Genomic DNA, 24,883 nt, shown 5'->3' on the forward strand with positions numbered 1-24,883 from the left:
GACGTGAAGTACAGTACTCAGTACATGTGCGGCAGATAATAATGTGGATCATATAGCCTTGTCGACAGACGATTTGCGACCTGGATGTGAAGCTCTCGTTTAGTCAGCTCCAGCCATGCTGGAATATATAAACCCAGGTCATCTCGAGGCACCGAATACAGTACAGTATTCGTCGCAGGCCAATGCAATGCTAATTCGCACCCCATCATCTCATGGACAAACTCGAAATCCGATGGTTTCGGACTTGAGCCACCTTCTGCTAGGTACTAGTAGCCGCCGAGCGCGGCTTGGTTCTCCTTAAAATGACTGAATCAAGAAGGTTAAAAAAGCCATCATGTCGCGTGATATAGCCCAAAGAGGCAAGTCAATGACACGCCGCGCAAAACAAGACGAGATTTAGCTGCCACGGACTCCCCGAGTCCCGAGTCCCCTAGCTGAGGTAGGTTGGAAGTAGACTAATTACTAGGTACCTGTTAGGAGCAGCCCGCCGCGGCACTTGCATGTACTGTACGTAGTACGGTAGTAGACTACTCTCAAGGTTGCACGGTAGCTAAGCAGGGACCTCTTTCCCCTTCCCCTCCGCAGGGATCCCGTCCGGCATTGATAGGTAAAACTACTACAGAGTACACTAGTCTCTTTATGTGCCGGTGGTGAAAATCGATGGGAATGAGTCAATGGGATTGCGTACAGTACATGCTAGGGTCAGAGATAGATGCGATGCTTGAACTGACCTCGGAGCTACTCCGCAAGCATTAGACTAATAGTGAGCCCTCCGTCCCCCCCCTGCACAATTGCCATGATCACTGCATAATCAAAATATGTATCGGGAGTAAATGAGCCTTAGCTCCGGAGCAGAAGTGTCCCCGTATTCCTTGGCTGGCTCAGGACTCGAGCTGTTCGGAGCAACTGCGACAATTCCCGACAGAGTGCTACGCGACAGAAGGAAGAGCTCTGGCCATTCCAGTTGTTCAAAGTTACTGCCGCCAGCCCGGGATTATTTGGAGACAGGAAGGGTGATGACCATTGCCTGCCTGCTCAGTGCTGGATACTTCGTTCGACCTCTGACATCAACCCCGGAATAAATCGCGAACAAAACTTTGAGCCCGCTACTCCGTACCCAGCTGGCACCGACTTACGGGGTAAAAGCAATTTCTTAGGTAAGAACAACCCGCCCTGCAACAACCTCGTCTTCTTCCGACGTCCCGCCGCGTTAAGACTCCACCGACTCCGGACCCTCCTTCTCTGGTGGGCAAATCACTTCAAGGCTCTGGTCGCTCATTCGCGGGTCCCTCGAAAATCAATCGGGCCGATGGTGTCTGTGCCCCAGTGTCGAACGAGAATGTCATGTGAAATGGGCATTTGAATTCATTGCCTTGTTGAAGGGCTGAGTGGGTAAAATTTGATTCTCTTACGAGGGTGGAAAGTTCAATACGTGTACGGAGTACTGGAGAGTGGCCGACCGGACCAAAAGTTAACATATCGCCCTACCGTGCGGCGGCTGCCGATCCACGCCTGGAATTTCACATCCGAACATTGGCCACCTGCGCCGAGATCGGGTACTGGGCTGTGGCCTGTGGTCCTCCAGACTCATACCATTGTTCTCTGCACACATAGCGCATATCAATCATACTCCGACCTGTGCGAGGTGCCGGAAGTAGTAGAGGAAATGAAGTCAGTGGTTTGAGAAGGAAATAGCTATCTTTCGAAAGGATTCGATCTCCTTCTTCGCACAAGGCAGTTTTTGAATACGCATGCATTATGACCAACCTCCTCCGTCTTGATAAAGCATCATCTTCCACGTTGGAAGTGTTTTGCTTCAGGTCGCTGTGTTGCCTTTGTTGGGTTTGGGCCCCAGGCCCCAGGGGTCGATGGACATCGAGTCCCGGGTGGCCAGTCAAAGTCCCGGTGTTACCGTGTGGTACGCCCCCATGGAAAACCGGGTGGTCCATGGCCATGGCAAAATCCGTGAGGGGCGCTTGGCTGGTCCCTTGGGTCTTTCGCCTCCGTCTATTGTTTTGAGTCACTTTGTTCGCCAGGGCTGGGAGGCAAAGTGAAGGATCTGACAGTTGATCTGTGCTTAAATTGGAACCTTCGAGGACAAAGCCACCAAGAATTTCGATGGAACAAGCACAGTAGGGCATCAAGATATGGAGATCTGGTAGACCAAAGGGGCTCGAATTGCCGCCGGAGATAAGCCTGCGTGCGTGCTTGCGAGAGCCACCCTGGCCCAGCTGACCCGCGCTCGGCCTCAACTCCGATGGCACCCCCCAAAGAGAGAGAGAAGGAGGGAGAGGGAGGTTAAAGGCCTCATCGGGCCGGTTAATTACCAGATAGAGACCAGAGGCGGTGAGGGCTGCTGATGAGCGATTCGTCACTAGATGTTGTGAATTTGTGAGTAACCAAAAGTCAGCAGAGTCTTTTATCCGATAGTCAATAATAAAAGCATGCATGAACAAAAAAGGAACTATGGGGGAGAAAGAGGAGAAAAGAACGCAATGAAACAACTGTAAACACTACTCCATAGACACTAGAAATTAACTAGATAGAAGACTTTGCACACTTCTTCTCCAACTTGCCATCCACAATTTCCAGCTGTCACATCTATGATTCACACTCCAGATTCAGCATACTAATTGATCGATCAACCACTGTTTGGGCTTTGGAGCATTTCTCCCCCGTTATTTTTGTCTGGTCTCCCCGTCTCCACTCACTTTTCTTATCCCCAGCCCCTTCTTCCTCCGACTTCTCCCTTCACCACCTGGGTTAATCACCCTCTTGTTGTTCAGCTTCTTTGTTGGCTTGATCGGCGCATTCTCTCTTTTGGGATTTGAATCGATTGTTTTTGGTTTCATTTCTGTCTCTTTTGCATTTCACAATGACCAGCGTGAAGGACGCAGTCAAGGAGTCCTTGGTCGGCAGCTCTTCGGAGCCTCAGCCGTCGCAGCAGATCAAGAGTCATTTCCTGCGCCACGCACGCAAAGATGAGGCATCAGGAGATCTTTACATGTCGGAGGACGACTTCATCGATGCGATCGCTCCCAAGCACGAGGACTATGTAAGTAATTCGAATTTCGCCGCGCATTCTGTTTGTTGTGAGCCTTCGCTTTATGTGTCATACGACTAGCCGTGATCCGAGCTCTGGCTAATTGACGGATTCTCTTCGTGAAACCGCAGCACAAGATCAAACGCGAACACTATGGGATTCTGTTTCTCGTTGCCGACAGGCGGAGAACTGGAAAGCTCACTCTCGCCGATTGGGCTACCTTCGAGAACCTCCTGGGCAAACCGGACGCCGAATATGAAATTGCCTTCCGCCTCTTTGATACAGAAGGAACTGGCTCGGTGAAGTGGGAGAACTTCCAGCAATTGTACAACCTGAACAAGACTAGCGACAGCATACCTTTCGATTGGAACTCAGAATGGGCCTCCCTGTACACTGGACGGACAAAGACCAGACATGATATGACGTATCCCCAGTTCGCTCAGATGCTTCGCGGCCTGCAGGGCGAGCGCATCAGACAGGCCTTCCACGTGTTTGACAAGGACGGTGATGGTTACATCGAACCCGAGGACTTCCAGCGTATCATTCTTGAGACGTCGAAACACAAGCTGTCCGACTATGTTCTCGAGAATCTCCCCAGTCTGTGCAACATCTCGACTGGCACAAAGATCTCCTATGCTACCGTTCGTGCTTTCCAGAACATCATGCGCGAAATGGACATGATCGATGTCATTGTCCGCGAAGCGACCAAGAAGAGCACCGATGGCAAAATCACGCGCGCTGATTTCCTCAACGAGGCTGCCCGCGTCACTCGCTTCTCTCTGTTCACTCCGATGGAGGCCGATATCTTGTTCCACTTTGCTGGACTGGACGCGCCTTCGGGACGCCTTTCGCAGAAGGACTTCGCCAAGGTTATTGACGCTTCATGGCGCATGCCCTTCGCGGTTGCTGGTCAGGCGGCAACGATCGCCTCGGACAAGGCTCATCAGGTGGCTGACAAGACCAAGTCGGTCCTTTACAGCGTGCTCGAGTCCGTGCACCATTTCGCACTCGGCAGTCTTGCGGGTGCCTTCGGTGCCTTCATGGTTTACCCCATTGATCTCGTGAAGACTCGCATGCAGAACCAGCGATCAACCCGTGTGGGAGAGAGACTCTACAACAACTCGATCGACTGTGCCAGGAAAGTTATTCGGAACGAGGGTTTCCTCGGACTGTACTCTGGTGTCATCCCTCAATTGATTGGTGTTGCTCCCGAAAAAGCCATCAAACTGACGGTGAATGATCTTGTTCGTGGACATTTCACCAACAAGGAGAATGGAAAGATTTGGACCGGCCATGAGATCCTGGCCGGTGGTACTGCAGGAGCCTGTCAAGTTGTAAGTTTGAATCTCCTAACAAGTAAGCTATATTGATCAGTGGGCTAAACGATTTCCTCTAGATCTTCACCAACCCCCTGGAGATCGTCAAGATTCGTCTGCAGGTTCAGGGTGAAATTGCCAAGTCCGTCGAGGGTGCTCCGCGTCGCTCTGCCCTCTGGATTGTGAAGAACCTGGGTTTGGTCGGTTTGTACAAGGGTGCTAGTGCCTGTCTGCTTCGCGATGGTGAGCCTCGGTTTATTCGTCTCCTTCCCAATCCGCTAGTGCTGACTTGGATACTTCAGTTCCCTTCTCCGCAATCTACTTCCCGACATACGCTCATCTCAAGTCCGACTTCTTCGGGGAATCCCAGACCAACAAGCTTGGTGTTGTGCAATTGTTGACTGCCGGTGCCATTGCTGGTATGCCTGCTGCTTATCTCACTACGCCTTGCGATGTCATCAAGACCCGCTTGCAGGTGGAAGCCCGTAAGGGTGAAGTCGGATACACCGGCCTCCGTCATTGCGCCGCCACCGTCTGGAAGGAAGAAGGTTTCAAGGCCTTCTTCAAGGGTGGCCCTGCCCGTATCCTTCGTTCCTCCCCGCAGTTTGGTTTCACCCTGGCTGCATATGAGGTCCTCCAAAAGTTGCTTCCCATGCCCGGCGATCACGAGGAGGTCTCTCCCGCTGGACACGTCGAGCCCGGCGTCGGCCTGACCACTGCCACGGCACCGCTTCCCTACCTCCGATCCAGAAATGCTCTGAAGCTGATCTTGGACCTCGACGAGAACATTGGCCGCGTTCGGGTCCCCACCGCAGAGCGCTGGCCCAAGTTCCTGCAACCATCCCAGCAACAATAGACACGTACGACCTTTGTTTACATAGCGATGAATGGCTTTCTCTTTCTAATTTCCCCTTTGTCTGAATGAAAATAGTGTTTGTTTCCCCCCACTGCACCATTCAATTGCAGCCCTTTCCGTTGTCACTGATTCTTTTCTTGGCCTGGTTGGAACAATGACCGCTTCTTGTTGGATCCCCCAAGTCCTATGTCCACACTACTACATGTAACAAAAGCAGATAGACTCGAGAGGAGACTCTTGTTACCAGACCGCTATTTGGGTCTCTAGACTTTTTCCTTATTGACCTCGCCGACGTCTGCAGTCCTTCAGTGATTTCCACATCTGTTGCCTGTTCCTCATTCTACATACATAAGTGGGCGTCACATATCGGTGTACAGGTACCTCATTTGGTCATCTCTATCTTGAAAAATCATGCAACTAGAAGGTTTCGAGAATACATTGTGATCATACTGCCTCGTGGAAACTGTCCATCATTGGTTATACTTCGTCCTCGCCACCCGAATTTATCTGCAATAGGATAAGGGGTATATGGTAAGTTAAAATACAGGACCGTCATGACTGCGGACTATAGGTACAGGGAACTTCGCATTAAAACTGGTCTTTAAGCTCGCCGGTGAGGCATGTGAGGGTACCCGACCAAATGATTTGTGGTTATGGTGACAGGGGAGTGATATCACTAGGGAAACCCGACACAAGGAAAACGAAATGCCTCCTTCTCGATCTGTATATGTACATAGGTCGTGCGGAATTGACCGTAGAAACGTGTCGGGTGTAAGTGCAGGCGAGAATATCATCAAGGGCTTGCTTATCAAGACACGGATCAAATCGACCTGCATTACAGATGTCAGCCACGTCATGACGTTAAAACGTAGACCAATTACCTACACATCTTTCGACCATGCTGAGAGTGGTTCAGGCATGCTTTTTTATCACAAGACCACCGTTGGCAGAAAGGCCATGCCATGCCACGGGTGACATATCGGTGGGCGGCGACCTTGGCCTTGCATCATCCGTCTTCGAATCGACAGAAGCTGCTTCAGAAAAAGTTGAGCTTCCTCTTCGTCTCCGAATTTGCGGCCGGTTCTGCATTCGTAGGGGTCTCGGCAGGTATGACCGGATCCTTTGCGACAGGCTTCGCCGTCTCTTCCTTCGCCTTCGGGGGGGTTTGCGCGGAGTCGGGTGTGGTGGATTTGCGATGCCACAGTGAGTCTTCATCTTCAATCTCACGAAGAACTATAGAACGGGGGACAACCAAAGTCAGCCGATGCCAAAACTTTCCCTCCCTCGAAGAAGGGGAGAATATCAAGAAAGGGAGAGTGTAACCGACCTTCCTCCCACTCTCTCTCCTTGGCCTCATTGCCCGTTCCAAGAAGCTTCTCCACGTCCACCACCTCCCCATTGTTGACCTTCTCGATCACCTCCCGCAGGAGCCGGATCTTCGCATCCGTCGACCGGCTGTACGCGGCATAGTCGTTCTTGAGCGCGATCATGCGGATGGCCTGCGATCCGATGAGGATGAAGATGATGATGTAGAAGCTGGCGGGGTTCCATTCCTTCGACTTGGGCGTGTAGGGCTGGCCTTTGCCGGTGAAGCGGTTGCGGATGAAGGCCGGAATGAACGTGGTCCATACGTCTGCGTGCGCGAATCGGGGTATGAAGCGGGAGCCGCCGCTGGAATACGGGCGGCTTTCGTGTAGTAGTTGTGATGTTGAAGGTGACGACGGGAATCGGATCTGCGCAGCTGCAGCTGGTGGTCGGCGGATGGGGTGGGTTCTGGTTGACGTTCGGAGGGCGAGTCGGGCGGGATTCATGATTATTGAGGCCATGGGCTCAAATGAGATGTGCCTTGCGACAGCGGAGGTTTGACGAGGTCAATTCGGGTCATTCAAAGGCGATTCCCGTTGGAATTCTATCCAAGTCCCGGGTACGTACCATGTACTCGATGCCTGAGGCCGATTCCGCAGTCGGCGGGCACGAATCTTACGCTAAGCCTGTCTGGGAATGGTGGAGGGGGTTGTTGCCGCGACAACGCGGGTTTGCTTGGCTTGCCCGTTCGGATGTCATAACCACATCGGAGTGAGTGAGGGCCAGGCTCGATCTTCCATCTTCGACTGACAGACGCCAATTCCGCAGACAACAGTGTCTGCAGAACACTCCCGACCCCCCCTCTTTCCCCCCCGGCCAGCCATGACGGTTGCAACACTTCTTCCTGATTCCACCCTGGAATCAGTGAAGCTGGCCGTCCGCTCCAGTTCGACATGCTCGACGGCCACCGTGCTATCCCTCCAAACACTCCTCCGCGGGACATCGAAAGCGCCCACGGATGCGGAACCCACCACAGTGAGACGAGCGGCACGAACAACAAAAGCCTCGACTACAACTACTACTACGATTACGAGGACAAAGTCAACGAGGGGAACAAGGACGAAAGTTTCTGCGGCGGAAGCAGCAATCAATACTGTGGTGGAACAAGATGCTGCGCGTATATCAAACCAAGAGAAGCTTGTCCTGGCCACAGAAGTATTCAACACGACACTCAAGACCCTCTCGGAGGCTCTGAAACTCAACTCCAGCACAAAACGAGAAGATTCTCGCGCGTCGACGCCACGCGATTCTACCTCTGTTACCCGAGGCGTCACGAAATCACCCCGGAAAACGAATGCGACCGCCCTCGAGAATGGTATCCCCGCCGTGGCTGCGTGTGCGGCTACATCTTTAGCCTGTTTGAGGACTCTGAAGAGTGACCAGGTCGATGGGGGGTTGAACATGCAGCTTGAACAGGGTTCTTGTATACTGGCGGGAAGGCTCCTGTCGCTTGGACTCAACGACATGGCATACAAAGAACTGCGGGGGTTGAAGAAGAGAATACAACAAACCTTGGAACTCCAAGACTCGAATGGAACGAGAGCGTCTAGCCGGAAAGGACTCCCCGCGGAGTCAGAGGAAGAAGCAATCAAAGAAAGGATGTCTGATCTGCTGAGCTTCCCCGCTCCAGGCCAGATGCGACCATTGCTCGGATTGCTGGTGACCTTCCAGTCGAATGCCCTGCGACTCATCCTAAACGACAAGAAACCCATGACGATTCAAAACTTGGCTCCCTCGCTACAGCTATCAGATCCCAGCAGTCCAGCGAACATCATCTTAGCCGCCCTCGAGTCTGGAGCGCTGACTACCGAAAAAGCCGCGATGCAACTCCAATTACTGTCCAACACCATGTTGTCCCTATCCTCCACTACTACTCAGGCCCCCAGCAAGTTGAAACCCATGACTTCTCTGAGCCTGCAATTGCTATCCCTCGAAATCCGCTGCATGTCCTGGAAAATCTCGGGACATGTTTGCGACGACGCAAGAGAAATGTGGGATCCGATGGCTCGGTACTTGGCTAGCTTCATTCACCAGAACAAAGGAGTCACCAAGACGGAGTTTGCGACTCTATACAAGCACATTGTTCGTCTTCAGGCGGCTTTCACTAACGTTCAGAAGAGGTCAACTGCGAGCGTAAAGGACAATGTGTCTGTCGCAAGGATAGCAGCGATTCTTGGACAACTTGCCCAAGATGCGGGGTGCTTCGAGGAGGCTCTGAAGCTTTTCACTGAGTCTATAACCCCACTGTTCAATGGTCAATGCCTTGCCTTGGCTACCGTTCGCTGCAAGATCGCTTCTCTCCACTTTCAAGCTATCAGGCATTCGACCAAATTCACCGCTACTGCTCTGCCCGGTGTTCTCACGGACGCGACGAATGTTCTGTGTCTGTCTCTCAAAGGCAGTTCAAATGATCTTGATGAACTTCTAGTTGAAGCAGCAAAGCTCAAGAAAGCAGCGATGAGCTGGTTTGGCGATGTGATGTCAAAGGAGAAGGAGAAAGGTGAGGAGCAAAACGATGTTTGCTGTAAGATTCTCGAATATCTTAACGGCTTTATTCGATTTTTGCGCCGATACATTGGGCGCAAGCCGACAGATGAAGACCCGAAGGAGATCGAGTCGTTTGATAGGCGTGTCGCTGCGTCCCAAAATATTGCGTTCGCGGCTGTGGACTCTGTCCTCGCGGTTGGAAGGTTGTCTATCACGTCCGGAAGGCCCTCATGGGAGGTTATTCAACCGACCTTACTCGACTGTCAGCGACTACTCGTGCTAATCGAACCTCAAGGGGAGAAGCAACCCGGCTCTCCAGTTGTTGAAAGTGTCGATAATGCATTCGTCAAACTGTCGAATCTGTTCTGGTCCAGATATGTCAAGGAGAAAGAGTCTGGTCAAGGGTATCGTGATCTCTTACCCATCTTGAAGCAATCCGCGACCTTACTGTCAAATTGCTCGCCTTCGCAACGTGTTGCAGGGTTCGCACCCCTCAAGTATGAGCGACTAGCACACACATATATGGAAGGGGGGAATGCTCGTGAATCAGAACAGGCGTTCCATAAGTCGATCTTCGAACACATACATACTGGTACGCTCGACCAGGTAATCTCATCTACGGTTGGGTGCTTTCCGCACAGAATGTGCCAAGATCCTAAAAGCAATGGATTCATGCTTGGGCGCGTTCTGTATGCCCTCCTGAAATTGAACCTCAGATCCAAGAAGTCAAAAACGCACGGTTTCTTCGATGACGACAGCCTGGACCTGAGCCAAAGAGGCCATTTAATGGAGTGGCAACTGGGAGTGTTGGCTGAATTTCCCGCCAATGCTTGCTCCGATGAGGCCTTCCGATCTACTTTTACCATGCTTATCACACAAATCTTCAACTTGTACTCTTTTGATACCCAAACCATTCGTCTTCTGCGCGTTGTTCTTACTATTCTGCGTTTCTCTTTGGAACATCCGGGTTTGATGGACTCAAAGTTGCTATCAAGTGTCATTGACGTCGGCCGCCAATGCATTGACCAGGAGGACGTCGGCGAGGACTCCGACCTTGGTTCTCTATGGTCACACCTCAAAAACTCGGTCCAACTTACACTCGGCCTCCATGAGGGTGATCTGTCACCTTCCACCCTAGAGACAGTCCTTTTGTCTTGGAGTACAATGCTGCGAGACTGCGGCGATTTGGAGTCTCTTCTTCTGAAAATCGGCGACCTCGACCACTATTTACTTCAGATGAGGGCGATAGTTGACTACACCGAGATACACGGGCTCTGGAAGCTGCAACTCTCTGCACTTGAATTGGTGCTGAAGACCACGGAGCTCCAAGAATCGGGTGACTTTTCCGAAGCAATTATAGTTTTGTCACGGCTTGTTCTTCAATACAGTCGACTTGGCTTCTGCACACAAGCCAGTGCTCTCTTGAAGCAGGCGGAGCAGTATCTCACTCATTCGAATACCACCTGCTTAGCAATCTTGTCGTACCGAATAGCACACGTCGGCTATCTCCTTGAGACTGGGGATATTAGTCAAGCGGCGACCGTGCTCGCTAAAGCCAGAGCTTTATACGAGAAATACCAGAAGAAGGAAGATCTGAACAGCTGCTCCACCTTGTCCAAGATTCTATGGGAGAGGCTTGTTGCTGACGCAGCCTTCATGAGCTCTCGGTTGTCGTTCGCTCAAGGATCGGTCAATGATGCTCTCTTCTTTGCCAAGCTTTCTGTCCGGTTGAATTGCAGAATTTGGGCCAAGATCGAGAAACTTTCTCAGAAGAAACAAGACAAGATGATTCAGGCTAACGATAATTCTGAACTTGAGACTGTGGTGGAAGGAATGGCAAAGCTCGAGGTTGCGCAAGCAGCTCCTGTGCCGAATCCTGTCTATTCCCAGGGTGCCCCTTTCTGGCCTCATATTGGCTCTCATCATACCGCTCTGCTGAATTTGGCGAGTCTCTCGGCGCACCACGGTCTATTCCAGGATGCTATATACTACGGGGAACAAGCTCTCAAGATCAACAAATCTCTGAATGCGAATGTCCGTCTCATAGCGTCTCAGGCACAGCTTGGGTCCCACTGGATCTTCGGTGGTCATCTCTCTGAGGGGCAGGAACTGCTCGAGGCGGCGGAGTCTCTTTCCAAGCAACTCGAAAGTAGTGTCGAACTCGTCTCGCTTCAGGTTGGCCTTGCTTCTCTTTACAGGGCACAAGGCCGTTTTCTTGAAGAGCAGCGTGCTCTTCTCGAGGCTGACCGTATGATGACTCAAGTGGCTGGTCCTGATGGATTGGATGCCTCCGCAACAATCCCGAATCTTGAAGATCAGATGAAGAAGTTGCAACTCCAGGGAACGGCCAGGAAAACACGTCAACGTGCCGCCACAACCACAACAACAACACGCAGGACTCGGGCAGCGACAGTGTCCGCTTCGAATGCATCCAAGGCTACAGAGACACCAGCCACACCAAGCCAGTCCGAGTCCGAGTCTACTTCCCTTTCGCATTTGAGAAGCGAGATTCTCCGCCAGCAAGCTGCCTGTTTACGCACACTTCGTGACTTCGAGAAAGCATCAGTGACCCTCCACAATGCGCGGAAATTTGCGACGTCTCGGGACAGCCAGATATCTCTGCAGATTGGCGAAAGTGAGCACCTGCTTGCGGATGCCATTCGGCATTTTGCCACGCATGCAGTCTATTGTGTTCTCCCTGAATCAACCATCTCCCTGCCATCACTCCAGTCACCAAGCAAAGTCCCCAGCAAGTCCAGCACTGGTAAGCCAGCATCCACACGGAAAACAAGAGCTCCAGCTCGTGCACCAGCAAGAAGCACGAGGGCTAAATCCGCCAAGCCGACTGAGGACTTCTCTGTAATGTTGTCCAAAGCCGGGGAGAGCCTAAATGCAATCTTTCCCACCGCCACAACATTGGGGTCTACTCTTGACAGTCACGCAGCTTCTCGCCTGATGAGCCGTATCTCCATGCTCTCTCATGTTACTGTACCCGAGAGCTCGGGATTATTGTCTCAGTCTCCAGCAAACATGAACGAAATAGGCCGGATCGGTGCCTTTACGCGTGAACGAGCTGCCATCAGTCTTGACAAGCAGTTAGCAAACTACTGCGATCCTCTCCTTTGGCCAAGCGCTGAAGCAAAGGCCAAGTTTGAAGAGGATCTCTACTCGCGTTTCACCGAGGACTATATCGAGATCCTTCCAGAGAATTGGAACGTTCTTTCTCTGTCCCTTAGCGCTGATAGTACTGAGTTTGTTGTTTCAAGACTGCACAAGGGTCGTTCACCCTTCTTGTTACGACTACCACTCAAGCGTGGTTCTGAGGACGATGAGGAAGATCAGTTCACCTTCGAAGATGGGAAGGTAGAAATGAAGGAGCTCATCAAGCTGACGAACCAAAGTGCGCATGCAGCTAAGCACCAGAACGACCGGCAATCGAAGAAGGAATGGTGGAAGAACCGCGAAGCCCTGGACCGCCGCATGGAAAACTTGCTTCAAAACATCGAGAACGTGTGGTTTGGTGGTTTCCGAGGAATCTTCTCTCCAATGCCTCACGAAACCGAATCTTTGGAGAGATTTGCGGCTCTTTTCCAGAATGTCCTGGACAAACACCTACCTTCCCGACAGAAAGGTAGACGCGCCGAAGGCCCACACTTGACACTACACCCGAATGTTCTGGAATTATTCCTGGGTGTCAAGGATCTAGAGAGTCAGGAAGATCCCGAGGAAACCCTGATGGATCTCCTCTACTTCGTCGTGGATATCCTGCAGTTTCAAGGGGAGCGCAATGCGTACGACGAGATTGACTTCGATATGATGGTCGTGGAAACTCTGGATGCTCTCAGAGGGCATCACGATGCCGTGCGTAACGATCATAAGAAGCGGACACCGAATAGCACAGTTCTGGTCCTCGATAAGTCGCTGCATATGTTCCCTTGGGAGTCTCTTCCATGTCTTCAGGGTCTTCCTGTGTGCCGTGTACCATCCTTGGAATGCCTTCGGGATCGGATCCTGCAGTTCCAGACTGACCGCGCGGGTCGCCAACATGACTTCGGCATCGATAGCAGGAACGGGACGTATATCCTGAACCCCACTGGTGATCTGCAGACAACCCAGGGAACCTTTGAGAAGGAGCTCCTAGGGCTGGAACATTGGAAGGGGATATCCAAGCGGGAGCCGACCGAAGACGAATTCAGGCATGGCTTGGAGACCAAGAGTCTATTCCTCTACTTCGGACACGGTAGTGGTGCGCAGTACATCCGAGGCCGAACCATCAAGCGGCTGGAAAGATGCGCCATCACCTTCCTGATGGGTTGCAGCAGTGGAGCTCTGACGGAAGCGGGGGAGTACGAGCCATACGGGACGCCGATGAATTACCTGCACGCGGGGAGTCCGGCTCTGGTGGCTACCTTGTGGGATGTGACGGACAAGGATATTGATCGTTTCGCAAAGAGTACATTTGACAAGTGGGGCCTCTTTGGTGGCGAGGAGGAGGCGGTGGCCTTGGACGAAGCTGTCTGCCAGTCGCGTCAAGCTTGCGTTTTGAAGTATTTGAATGGTGCCGCGCCTGTGATTTACGGCATTCCTTCGGTGTTTTTGGAGTGATCCGATGGGGCACCCGGACGTAATGGATTGGTGTTGATGATCTTTCTTTGTTTCAATGGTGTCAATTAGCCTATTCCCCTTATCATTGCTAGCGTTTTACATATGATAACATTCTAGTTCTGAGCTTCTATCTAGTCCTACGATGAATAACCCCTACGCCGGTACGGCAGTTTTTTACCCCAATCACTGCCTCCGGTCTTGCAGGAGGATGAAATAGTCCGCAGGACCTTTAGAACAATTCCACAACCGAACGTACATTATAACGGCCAACAGAACCTCCCCATGAAAGATAGACATCTATGCTATCTCCATGTCATGGCCACAAAGGGGAAAATTTCCCGGAGCTCCACCCACGCCCCTCATTTTCCCCTCATCCGCGGAAAACCAAACCCCTCATCGTCATTCCCTTCCCCCTCCCTCTCCCGTTCGTTCCTGATTTTTTCTAATAGCGTCGCGTCCCAACGGAGAGACTCCTTCCCTCTTCTTTCCCACCTCCCTTCCGAGAAGAAGCTCGCCCCAGACATCAGGAATTGAGACCAACCATGTCCGTCACCACCAAAGCCACCATCGCCTCCTTCGGCGGCAAGCTCCTCAAGCTTAGCCATGCCGCCACCTCCACCAAGTGCGAGATGTCCTTCAACCTCTACCTGCCGCCGCAGGCTTTTCAGAATAGCAACCAAAAGATCCCCGTGCTGCTGTACCTGTCCGGTCTGACCTGCACGGCGGACAACTGCTCCGAGAAGGGATTCTTCCAGCACGGCGCCAGCAAAAAGGGCATTGCCGTGCTGTATCCCGACACCAGCCCTCGTACGTTTTGCCCTGCCCTGCCCCTTGCACTTACCTGCAGCCCAGCCCAGCCCGGCAGAGCACCGGGCATCTGATCCCGTTCATCAGGACCTAAATGCTAACCTCCCGAGAAAAAGGCGGCCTCAACCTCGCCGGCGAAAACGACGCGTGGGACTTCGGCACGGGCGCCGGCTTCTACGTCGACGCCACCAAGGCCCCCTACGATGCCGGCTACAACATGTACACCTACATCACCGAGGAGCTGCCCGCCGTGGTGTTCCAGGCGTTCCCGGTGTTGGATGCGGAGCGCGTGAGCATCACCGGGCATAGTATGGGGGGCCATGGGGCTTTGACTTTGGTGTGTATCCCCTTTTTTCTTTGTATCTGGGTGTAGATGGGAATAAGGCTTAACGCTAACATTCCATGTGACGCTAGTTCCTCCGCAACCCCGGTAAATACAAATCCGTGTCGGCGTTCGCGCCTATCTCGAACCCCATCAACTGCCCCTGGGGCCAGAAGGCGTTTGGGGGATACTTTGGCGAGGAGCTGCGCGACACCAAGTGGAAGGAGCATGATGCGACGGAGTTGGTGAGGAGGTGGAAGGGTGGGCCGTTGGATGTGTTGATTGATGTTGTATGTGCCTATCCCCTTTTTTTCTTCCATTGTTTTTTTGGGGGGGAGCGTGGTTGTGGTTGACTGGGTCTGAATTAGGCCAGGGAAGGAAGGAGGGTTTGGGTGGATGGCTAACATTCCGACAAATAGGGTACCGGCGACAACTTCTACAAGCAAGGCCAATTGCTGCCCGAGAACCTCGAGAAGGCCGCCCAGGAGGCCGGCGTCGAGGGCATCAAGGTCCGCTACCAGCCGGATTACGATCACAGTTATTACACGATGGCGACGTTCTCGGATGATCATGTCGAGCATGCGGCCAAGTATCTGTTTGCTTAGTGGGTTTTTTCTCCCTTTCCCCTTTTGCTGTTGTTTTGTGGTGAGGTTTATGTACCGGACTGGGTGGAAGAGCCTCAGGCTGGGGAGGATTGGAGATTGTGTTGTGTTAATGGACTTGGTTCTGATAGGTTTGAGGTTTTGGATTGAAGTGACCGTCCGCCGAGATCATCTCTTTGAAGTCGTGCGGGGGTGGCATGACTATATGATAGGTAATATTGGGGCTGAGAGGATCTACGAGGGACCACGTATATAACATGTTTCAACCGGAGAACCGGAAAAGAGTCACCATCAATAAATAAACTGTTGTCAATAAAAGGTACCTACCTACACCCACCCGTCGCAGCCCCAAACCCAGCCTATTCAACCCGCACAACCACCCGATCAACCCCATGCATCTCCTCCGGGAACCGACACCCCGTCAGCTCATGATCCCGCCACGACTCCCGCGGACACTGGTGCCCGCACACGCACTTCCGGTTCGTGCACCACAGCCCCTCGCCGCACACGCTCGTTCGCGAGATGCACCGCAGGTCGTGGAGATCCTGCGCGCTGGTGAGCCGCCGTCCGTGCGCGTGCGTGCAGCTGTCGCCGTAGCTGCAGTCGTCCTGCAGGTGGTACCGGTTGCAGAGCTTGGCCGCGCGGAGGCGCTCGTAGTTCTCTTTGCTGCTCGCGCGGCGGAGCGGGGGATCGATGCGTTGATCTTGGGCGTTGTAGTGGACTTTGGGGAGTGGGGGCGTTGAATTGACGGAGGGGGAGATGTCGAAGACTATCGGGGATGATGGTGAGGTTGATGATGAGGGTGATGATGGGCTTGGTGTTGAGGAGGTGGGTGTGGTGGCTGAAGAGGAGGACGAGGAGGGGGTGGACGAAGGGGTTATTTGGAGGTTAGCCTTCGCGATGGTAGCATAGTCCTGCCAGGGAGGAGACGAGGATAGTGCGCCGCCGGCGGTTGGTGGAGCAGCGGCAACGTTGGCTGAAGCGGTTGCAGCGGCGCTGAACGAGGATGCGCGAGCGGGGAGCTTTGCAGCCCGGAATACCGCTGGGAACGCGGTTGTCCGAAATTCAGTGGCTAGCTGTTCGATCTCCCATGCGAATGGCGCCCCCTCGACCAGGGTGATGCGGTTGCTCCCCCTATGGGAGCCGAGGAGCCGGGCGTAGCCGTTGTCCGTGGCGGCGCAGAAGATGATATGGCGGCAGTGGATGTCGAGGATGTCGCGCTCGAAGGTTGCTGGTTTGTTGTCAGCCAGTCAGTCAGGCTAGTCGTGCCGTACAGTACATGCAGCAGAAGAGGGGGCAGGTTGAAAGGTCGCATACCTCGGATCTTGACATCGGAGCATTCTTTGCCGTTTCCTGCGTCGATGAAATCACACTGGCTGTCTTCCATGTTGAAGCCCCGGACGAACGGGTCGAGGGTCTCCGTCGAGGACAGCACTTTGGCTTCCCGGTAGGCCTTCTCGAGACCGGGCAGGTTGGCATAGATACAAACTCTGTACTGCAGGTTGGGACTGGCTTGGGGGTCGGTGTCCCGGACGTAGCGCTCAACGGACTGGAGCAAAAGTCGTGCGGCTCTGCGGCCGCCGTTGTGGCCTTCTTGAATGAGGGCGTCGTTGAACTAGCTGTATGGTTAGCTTACGTAGGGCGTTGGAGAGTCGGAAGACGTACGTTCATACAGTCCCCGTCGACGAGGATAGACACGAAGCTTAGCTTTGCCTGCGTCATTAGTGTCTTCATTTAGACATGCAGTTTGTGTGGATAAGTAGGAACAGTACCTGATCATGTCTCAGATCTGCAACCTCCGTCTTGTATTGAGCAAGTTCTTGGATGAAACGGGACCTCTCATTCTCCTGTTTGGTGCATTCGTTGAGCAGAGCAGAGTGAAGCGTCTCGACCGCGAAGAATAGGTCCTATTGACAATGAATGGCCAGTCAGTGATTGCTCCTGGGGTACAACATGGACAACAGCAAGAACCCACTTGTATCAACCTGTTCTTGCAGTCATCGACTGCCATTACACTTCCAAACCGCTTCCTCAGCCCCAGTAGATCCATTGGAACCTGTGGTGGGCATAGAACGCTGGTCAACTCTGCATCCATAGTCCTCAATTTTGGACAGATGGTCTTTGGTATCACCCGCAGAATTCATTCTCATTGCCCGCTTTTATAGCAGGACTGAGGTAAATCATCCACATGGTGTGTGAGCTGTGAGAAGTGATAAATTGACTGTATCGTTTAATGCGGCGATTCGAAGACATTTCTGGCACAGGCGGCGGAGGCGTGACGCATCACGATCGCACACCCAATGGTCTTCCTGTTGAAATCGAGGGTGAGTGAAGGCCGGGCTATGTCGTTTGGGGATCATGCCGGTGTGATGAGTGTTAAGCGGCTAAGCGGAGAGGTGGGTTGGTCTCCGTTGACTGATGGGCAATTGTAAGCGCCAGTGAAGCGGAGCAATGTCACGGGTCAAGCGTTCATCCCCTGCATTCTGGCTGTGCCATTGTGGCGGAGTATGGAGAGATGGATGATTGTCGTTGGGCTTTGGGGGTTCTGCCTTGGTCACAGTGGTGATCGCTAGCGATAGATGTAGTTCTAGGACTACTTCAGTCTCGACGGCGGAGTAGGCAATACTATGCCTGGAGCCTATCTAGTATTCAGAAGTAACCAAGGGGGAGAGCTGCGCTATTGGACGTGCCCTTACTTTACTCTCTTCACTCCCCTCGTTGTGACAAGACTGCTGTTATGTTGAAACATTCGAAGTCTGCATTCGTCGCTCGTTTTAACTTATCTCCCATGACAAAGCATAGAACACAAAGCGTCTCGCTAAAGTAGCAGTCTTACAGCAACAACTCAAGCCAAGTCACAGGTACAACTCTTCCAACTAAACACCTACTTGCGCCTCGTCATCTCTGCTCGCCAGTAAGAGTCCACCTCCTCCTCAATCTTCTTCCGCGCGCCCGCCCCAACGTCACCTTCCACCATCTTTCCAGCCGAGCGCATAGCCTCACAGTCCCAACAGAAACAAGCCCCGTACGGCTCCCCCGTCGCAGCCTCATACAACTTAACCGTCGTATCGAGACCCCCAGTAAGGGTTTCTTCGCCAAGCTTATCATCATGATTGATATACCGTCCCGTCCGCTCAAGCATCGACTCTTCGTACAGGACCGCACTACACAGATGCGTGTGCCAAACCAAATCCACGTCCAGGGTCGGGACCAGCATTGTTCCCGGGTGCAGACGGAACAAGGTGACAAAGCGCTCGTAGCGCGCGAGTGCCCGGGTGAGGGTTCCCTGGAGCGCGGGACTGCGGATCCAGAGGAGGTCATGCATCTTGTCAATGAAGATGGCTTGTCGGAGGATGTTGTCCACTAGTGGGATGTGTTCTGGTGGGGTTTCGGGGGTTATTGCTTTGAGAGTGGTGGCTTCATTGTCCGAAAGGGCAGTGAATAGGTCTGGTGCGATGTTCAGCTCGTTGCGAAGCCAGGCTGAGGTCTCGCTGGGGAGAGTATAGTCCCAATTGTCGTGGGATAGGGCCTCGTGCTGGGGTTGCGTTAGAGGCGGGAAGCATTTGGGATGGGTTGGGAGAGGTCGGCTGGACTTACTATCGCTTCCCACGGGAATGAGAGGCCTCGGATGTGATCCAGGTGGGTTGTGTTGCAGAACTGGGAAAAGTCGTGTGGGTTGAGCAGGAAGGCATGCCATACCATGAGTATGTCTGCGACTGTATCAGTAGTGATCATGTCATTTGCGACAACCGAAAAACTCACCAAGCGGAGGTAGAAGGAGAGGATCCCTCCCCTCAAGGTGCTTGACTTCGAGATGATGGTTCAATACTCGAACCCATTGCTGAAATCTGGTTACTGCAATTGACAGAAACCTATGCCATCTCTCCGAAGGTTCTTTGCGTCCACCAAGTATCGAGTTTCTCTTATGGTTTTGTTTCCGATCCAGAGATTTCGTCAGCCTGCTCGAGGTAGTAACCCGGATACGGAGAGTATAGAACGCTTCCAGCAGCTCGAGATGAATAGCACATTGGCTTATCGAAGGAAGATCAGACCTGTCTTTCAACTGTATAGAGGACTCCTCGAACAAGCTCGGATGAGGTCCGACTATGTCTTGCGATAGGTTTGATGCTGGTGATGTGCGAGCTGAGTGTCGATGCAATATGGTCAGGACGTTGGAGAAATAGGATGGCATTTTCAAATGTCACCGATACCGATAATATGAGCCTCTGACTGAGGCGTACGAAGCCATCCCCCGTGGTAGATATAAGGAAGTGTGTTGTGCCCCGCCAAGATTGACAAGGCTGAGCATCGTGGCTGGTGGTCAGATGACTCTCTCGTTGATAATCCCATTCCGTCACCATCCTACATGCATCTGAAGCTTGTTTGAATTCGTTTACAGAAGTTCGTCACACTTTTAGGCTCCAAAGAACTTACTCCATACGATATTATCATTCGGCTCATAACTTCGACTTACCTCTACGCCTATCCGCAACCCTTTTCTTCTTCTCGCGCGTGCTCGGAATGATCCTCTTTATCCGCCGCTCTATATAGGCCTTTGCATCATGCCCATCAAGGCTCAAGCTCAGTGGGCCATCCACAGCCTTCAAGGACTTTGATCGCCCGCAGTCAAAAACCCAGTTGTGGCCCTGGAAACCGAACATTGTAGCCACAGGGCAGGACTCCATGCTCCCATCCAGTTCCCACTTAAAGCATGGCACCGGCATCGCGAGGTCTAACGGAATGTGAGGCGCGGCTAGCGCGATCAGCTCATCCATTGTCAGGACCACGTATAGCTGAGCAGCAGCGTGAATGACCCCCTGTGATCCTTGCACCAAATGAAGCAGACAGACATTTGAGACAAGATCTACTGGAATCCCATCCATAATGTAGTTGCCGCTGGTTGAGCCCCTCGCGGCTCTCCAGACCCGACTCCCGCCCTCAGTGGCCAGATAGGTCTCCAGGGCGTTCTCAACAGGATTAGAGCCCGCAGGACCGAAGAGAGGGTATGGATCTCGAAGAGCTGGCCCCAATGGCGGAGGGACGTAGGATGAGCAAGGGTAGCCGAGATCCGTATCTCTGAACTAACAGTCGTTCCATGAGGTACTTGGCTTGTGCGTAGGGCCAGGCCCATTGCTTCGTCCGGTTGGTGTGTCCTCTTGAGGAGAGGATCTCGTCCAGCTCTCTTTCGCAGTCGATGTCGTCTGCACCAAACGGCTGGATAGTTTCCGCGATCTCTCCATCGAACAGAAAGCTGTTGACGTAGGCACTGGACACCTGGACGAATGTGGCGAGCTGTGGGAAGCTTGATCCAAGCTGGGCCAGATTTAGCGCTGAAAGACAATTGTTCTTGCAAGACTCGTGGACATCTGCAACGAAAGAAGTATTTGCCGCTGTGTTGAGTATAACGGTTGTCTCCTTTCGAAGTACAGATAATTGCCTCGCATCCAGGTCTAGGTTTGTCGCGGTGATGTCCCCCTTGAGAAATTGCAGTTGCCCTGTGCTCATGACTTCATTGATACATCCGGGCATGTTCATGTGCAGCTTTGCGATGGTGTCTTCCTCGGAGCTTCGATGAAGGAGAAAGACTTTCTGGACAGGTACCTGATGAATGAGTTTGAACAGAAGACACCCGCCTAGGCCGCCCGTTGCTCCAGTCAGGAGCACGGTTTGTTTCGCAAACCACTCTCGGTAGAAGGCTTCGGTCAATGGTGGTGCATTCGCCATTCTAGGTATAGAATATTATGAGCCAAAAACTGGCACATGCATCTCACCACACATCACGCTGCTGGGGCTCTTTTATATAGTGGTTGCGAAACTCGAAACCATGTAATCACATTTCGTGATGTCAGTTACTTATTTTGCCTCAATGCAAAGCATGCACTGCTTTCGCCACTCCAGGCAGGTCTCACTCCGAGCGATTCTTATGATATGGCTCTTTCCTATGCTAGAAGCATGTGAAAAGGTCTTCGAGGAACTTAGCGTCGAATTTTATCACGCTGATAACGATCATGAATCAATTCCGACAGTGAACTCCAGACATTGTAGGACACCAGACTACTTCAGGCCCTCACTTAGATGAGAATTGCCGCAGCCTACCAGAGCTGGAAAATAAGGTTCCCAGTATGAGGTAAATGCTGGAGTAGCTGGGTTTTAGCAAGCGCGGATTCATTTCTCGTCCTTGGACCATACCAGCGTGGATCCTGGACATAAGTGCCCGGTCAGCAGAGATATAGTACAGCTTCCGTTTTCTGTAGCCAGAAGAAATCAAAGGACATATCCACCGGAGCCCTTGAGATGACAATGGAGTCCGCTCGATTCGCCCTGCAATGACCAGAGTCTTCTCCGCTACTGTGCAGCTGATCACATGGTTAGCACTTTAGCTGTTTCATCAGTCGTACTCCATCCAGCTTTCTAGTTGAATTCTCCTTGGTACTATCCAGGGTTGATATAGTATATCCACCAATGCTCTGACAGCACGCGCGTTCGTCAGGGTTCCTAGAAAGGATTCATCATCGCCAAGAAGCCAAGACGGATACTGCGTGGAGGATCAACGGACTCAGTTCCGAGATGGCTCTAGACAGCGGAGTGTATGTGTGCGAGAGAGAGAGAGAGAGAGTCAAGGCTGGCATTGAAACCAAGATGATGATGAATAAATCCATGGTGGAGCTGTAGGCGACATGGCGTTCGTTGGCTGCTGTTCGCTATTTGGAGATGCCAAGGCCGGATGTTGCATTTTCGGCGGTCAACGGGAGCATTTGCGACAATCAAAAGCTTAGATCTCCAGCCACTGTTCAGTGTTTAGACAACTTTACATTCACTGTTTCATCATTGGCTTGCAGCGCAAGCTGCCCGACGCAGCCCGGAGCTTTGGGGTTCCGCTGACTATTCAATGGCAATCCGCGGATTAGAGAGCATCGTACAGGCAGTGGACCGACCGGCTGTTCGTTGTTCGTTGTTCGTCAGCGTATGATGTCGGCTTCGCCTCAGCCGGGTCACAAATGATGACTGATGGAACTGAGCTTGCCTTGGCTGGGCTGACTGGCTATCCCATCCCATCCCATCCCATCCTTCTGTTCCCTCATTGCGGAACCAACGCCATGGAGCTGTGGTTGATGCTGCGGCCAAGAAAGAAGCAATCCCGTCTCCTCTCGCAAGTGCACTGAAATTTAAGAAGAATTCAGTCGTTACAGTACCCATAATATTAGACTGCTACTAAGCGTTTCGAACGACGAGGATGCTGACGCAGCCCCTGCGGTGCAGGGCCCATCCTCCACCACCAACTTCTCCTCCATCCCTCTTTCGCCGCGGTCCGTCCGGCTTTGTTCGTCTCCCCTGGGCTTGTCGTTATTATCGGCGATATTTGAACACCTCTGCCTCCGCTTCTTGTTCGCCGCGATTGTATCACCATAAGAGCTCCCGTGCTGCCTCCGGTTCTTCATCGATCTTTCCTCCCACTCTTATCGCGTGCCCCAATGCTTCCCTCCGTCCAACTGCTCGCCCGACCCTGATTCCGTCCCTCACTGCTGTTGCCTGCTCTACAAGACTACCAACCTCAATCACCCTCCCTTCAATGGCCACCCAAACAAGAGAACACGGTGGCCACCACCACCATCACCACCACCATCATGGCAGTAATGTCTACCTCACATCAACCGACAAACACGATGCTGGAGTCCGCATCACGCGGATAGGCTTGCTCGCTAACCTGTGTATGGCCATTGGCAAATTCATTGGTGGCTATGTGTTCCATTCCCAGGCCCTCATTGCCGACGCCTATCACGCCCTCACCGATCTGGTCTCGGATATTTTGACTTTAGCCACGGTTGCTTGGTCGTTGAAGCCGCCGTCGGAGCGGTTTCCCAACGGCTACGGAAAGATTGAGAGTATTGGAGCTCTAGGTGTGAGCGGGTTGTTGCTGTGCGGCGGCGTCTTCATGGGCCTCAACTCCGGGCAGGTCCTCCTACACCAATTCTACCCCGGCATCGCCGAAGCAATTGCGCACGTGGGGGCTCTGGGGCACAGCCATTCGCATAGCCATGGGGTGGAAGCGCTCGGCCCAAGCATCCATGCTGCTTGGCTGGCTGCTGGATCTATCGTGGTCAAGGAATGGCTTTACCATGCCAGTGAGTACCTTGAGAGGGTCAATCAACCAGTTTGAAAGGTGATACTGACGTCTCTTCTTCAAACAGCTATGAAGGTCGCCACGGAACGCAAGTCGTCAGTCTTGGCCTCCAACGCCGTCCACCACCGAATCGACTCCCTGACCAGCGTCGTTGCTCTTTTTACGATTGGTGGATCCTACATGTTCCAAGATGCTTCCTGGCTGGATCCCGTGGGAGGACTCCTCATCTCACTTATGGTCATAAAAGCTGGATGGGGCAATACCAAGATTTCCCTCCTGGAGTTGGCAGACACCACCGTGGACGACGATGTGAAGGCTTCGGTGCACAAAGCGGCTACTAAGGCACTGTCTCTACTGGACAGTGGCGAATTGCTCAGAATCCATGATGTCCAAGGGATGAAGTCGGGCCAGAATTATCTTATGGATGTCGAGGTCGCAGTGCCAGGCGCGTGGTCCATTAACCGTGCTCGCGAGGTGGAAGAGGCAATGCGCACTGCTGTCGGAGAACGAGTCCGCGGCGTCAAGCGGGTCAAAGTCCGGTTCATTCCTCTTGAGCATCAGGAGTTGACCTTCACTGAAGAATTTATTCCGGCTGAGGTGACTTCGCGGGCGCGTCCTGAGCCGGAGGATGGTGACGAGCACGAGCACGACCACGAGCATGAGCACGAAAACCGCAAAAGCCGTTAGATAACGAGGACCCGCTTGCCAGGTCGCTGTCCGGTATCGACGTCTTTGCGTGTGGCCGACGAGGTCCTCTGTCGTGCTTCTCTTGGTCGTTACATTTCTCGAGGCTTTTGAGCACCATACCTTTGATACCCAGGCTTGGAATTTTTCCTGCTCTCCGCAGAGGGTTGGTAGGGTAGATAGAGCCAATATAAGATGAACATAGCAATGACATCAAGGGAAGACACTATCGTAATTAGTTTATACAGCTAAGGAGTTTTCTGATAGATGCTCGTGTATTAATGTGAATACACAGGCACGGACATGGTTGAATTGGTGAAGATCGTCCACAGACATGGAGTGCGCAGTTACCCCGTAACTTACCCCTCCAAGAGCGGGTGATATGCGGGGGATCGCTTCAACAGCTCAGCTGATGGTTTGACAAGACATGAACTAAGACTTATGCGTAGAAAGTTCAACAGGCCCTAAAACAATCCGTCACAGTCCGGACTTCACTAGTGCAGGGCTCAAACATGGTCACAATGTCCCTCACAGGGTCTGATCTAGACCCCCCGTCGTTCTTCCCGTGAACTGAATTAACCGGGTAAATTCCCGGCGGCGGTGGAACCCGGGATAAATTTGACCTCATCGTTATGAGGAGGAATAGCAAATTTATGTTCGAGAAGAGCCGTGCT

At 52.6% G+C, this 24,883-nt stretch overlaps 9 protein-coding genes across 9 annotated transcripts; 4 read left to right on the top strand and 5 right to left on the bottom strand.

Annotated features, from left to right (window-relative positions):
• Positions 1–1,442: 1,442 nt before the first annotated feature.
• Positions 1,443–2,506, bottom strand: BO72DRAFT_265510 (uncharacterized protein). The gene has a single exon (XM_040940160.1). The coding sequence runs from the start codon at positions 2,448–2,450 to the stop codon at positions 1,521–1,523; it is 930 nt and encodes a 309-aa protein (XP_040804976.1). The 5' UTR covers positions 2,451–2,506; the 3' UTR covers positions 1,443–1,520.
• Positions 2,491–5,674, top strand: BO72DRAFT_444965 (citrin). The gene is made up of 4 exons (XM_040943934.1): positions 2,491–3,055; positions 3,175–4,377; positions 4,440–4,602; positions 4,662–5,674. Exons 1-4 carry the CDS (start codon positions 2,876–2,878, stop codon positions 5,213–5,215), a joined length of 2,100 nt encoding a protein of 699 aa, XP_040804977.1. The 5' UTR covers positions 2,491–2,875; the 3' UTR covers positions 5,216–5,674.
• A 577-nt stretch (positions 5,675–6,251) lies between these two features.
• On the bottom strand, positions 6,252–7,026 carry BO72DRAFT_422148 (DUF5321 domain-containing protein; the record flags this gene model as incomplete). The annotated part of the gene is made up of 2 exons (XM_040942801.1): positions 6,252–6,448; positions 6,543–7,026. The coding sequence occupies 2 exons, from the start codon at positions 7,024–7,026 to the stop codon at positions 6,252–6,254; spliced, it is 681 nt and encodes a 226-aa protein (XP_040804978.1).
• Positions 7,027–7,334: 308 nt separating this feature from the next.
• BO72DRAFT_397232 (C50 family peptidase) lies at positions 7,335–13,766 on the top strand. Its single transcript, XM_040942057.1, has one exon. The coding sequence runs from the start codon at positions 7,403–7,405 to the stop codon at positions 13,670–13,672; it is 6,270 nt and encodes a 2,089-aa protein (XP_040804979.1). The 5' UTR covers positions 7,335–7,402; the 3' UTR covers positions 13,673–13,766.
• A 294-nt stretch (positions 13,767–14,060) lies between these two features.
• BO72DRAFT_444967 (S-formylglutathione hydrolase) lies at positions 14,061–15,658 on the top strand. Its single transcript, XM_040943935.1, has 4 exons — positions 14,061–14,479; positions 14,596–14,816; positions 14,894–15,091; positions 15,221–15,658. The coding sequence occupies exons 1-4, from the start codon at positions 14,215–14,217 to the stop codon at positions 15,404–15,406; spliced, it is 870 nt and encodes a 289-aa protein (XP_040804980.1). The 5' UTR covers positions 14,061–14,214; the 3' UTR covers positions 15,407–15,658.
• Positions 15,659–15,762: 104 nt separating this feature from the next.
• On the bottom strand, positions 15,763–17,453 carry BO72DRAFT_370106 (uncharacterized protein; the record flags this gene model as incomplete). The annotated part of the gene is made up of 5 exons (XM_040940942.1): positions 15,763–16,634; positions 16,721–17,018; positions 17,069–17,116; positions 17,176–17,310; positions 17,379–17,453. 5 exons carry the CDS (start codon positions 17,451–17,453, stop codon positions 15,763–15,765), a joined length of 1,428 nt encoding a protein of 475 aa, XP_040804981.1.
• Positions 17,454–18,287: 834 nt separating this feature from the next.
• BO72DRAFT_369856 (uncharacterized protein) lies at positions 18,288–19,595 on the bottom strand (the record flags this gene model as incomplete). The annotated part of the gene is made up of 3 exons (XM_040940935.1): positions 18,288–18,938; positions 19,001–19,119; positions 19,166–19,595. 3 exons carry the CDS (start codon positions 19,593–19,595, stop codon positions 18,288–18,290), a joined length of 1,200 nt encoding a protein of 399 aa, XP_040804982.1.
• A 199-nt stretch (positions 19,596–19,794) lies between these two features.
• Positions 19,795–21,127, bottom strand: BO72DRAFT_475047 (uncharacterized protein; the record flags this gene model as incomplete). Its single annotated transcript, XM_040947308.1, has 2 exons — positions 19,795–20,332; positions 20,397–21,127. The coding sequence occupies 2 exons, from the start codon at positions 21,125–21,127 to the stop codon at positions 19,861–19,863; spliced, it is 1,203 nt and encodes a 400-aa protein (XP_040804983.1). The 3' UTR covers positions 19,795–19,860.
• A 1,846-nt stretch (positions 21,128–22,973) lies between these two features.
• On the top strand, positions 22,974–24,750 carry BO72DRAFT_465878 (cation diffusion facilitator family transporter; the record flags this gene model as incomplete). Its single annotated transcript, XM_040946739.1, has 3 exons — positions 22,974–23,526; positions 23,593–24,156; positions 24,659–24,750. 3 exons carry the CDS (start codon positions 22,974–22,976, stop codon positions 24,748–24,750), a joined length of 1,209 nt encoding a protein of 402 aa, XP_040804984.1.
• Positions 24,751–24,883: the final 133 nt, after the last annotated feature.

This window comes from Aspergillus fijiensis (genome assembly GCF_003184825.1).
Source record: "Aspergillus fijiensis CBS 313.89 unplaced genomic scaffold BO72scaffold_7, whole genome shotgun sequence".
NCBI classification, from domain to species: domain Eukaryota; kingdom Fungi; phylum Ascomycota; class Eurotiomycetes; order Eurotiales; family Aspergillaceae; genus Aspergillus; species Aspergillus fijiensis.

Excerpts from the sequence above, each read along its gene's own strand:
- BO72DRAFT_265510 (XM_040940160.1), bottom strand. The coding sequence starts at position 2,450 with ATGCATGCTTTTATTATTGACTATCGGATAAAAGACTCTGCTGACTTT.
- BO72DRAFT_444965 (XM_040943934.1), top strand. The coding sequence starts at position 2,876 with ATGACCAGCGTGAAGGACGCAGTCAAGGAGTCCTTGGTCGGCAGCTCT. Across the intron at positions 3,056-3,174 it reads CTCCCAAGCACGAGGACTAT|CACAAGATCAAACGCGAACA; the intron begins GTAAGTAATTCG and ends GTGAAACCGCAG. Across the intron at positions 4,378-4,439 it reads CTGCAGGAGCCTGTCAAGTT|ATCTTCACCAACCCCCTGGA; the intron begins GTAAGTTTGAAT and ends GATTTCCTCTAG.
- BO72DRAFT_397232 (XM_040942057.1), top strand. The coding sequence starts at position 7,403 with ATGACGGTTGCAACACTTCTTCCTGATTCCACCCTGGAATCAGTGAAG.
- BO72DRAFT_444967 (XM_040943935.1), top strand. The coding sequence starts at position 14,215 with ATGTCCGTCACCACCAAAGCCACCATCGCCTCCTTCGGCGGCAAGCTC. Across the intron at positions 14,817-14,893 it reads GCCATGGGGCTTTGACTTTG|TTCCTCCGCAACCCCGGTAA; the intron begins GTGTGTATCCCC and ends ATGTGACGCTAG. Across the intron at positions 15,092-15,220 it reads TGGATGTGTTGATTGATGTT|GGTACCGGCGACAACTTCTA; the intron begins GTATGTGCCTAT and ends TCCGACAAATAG.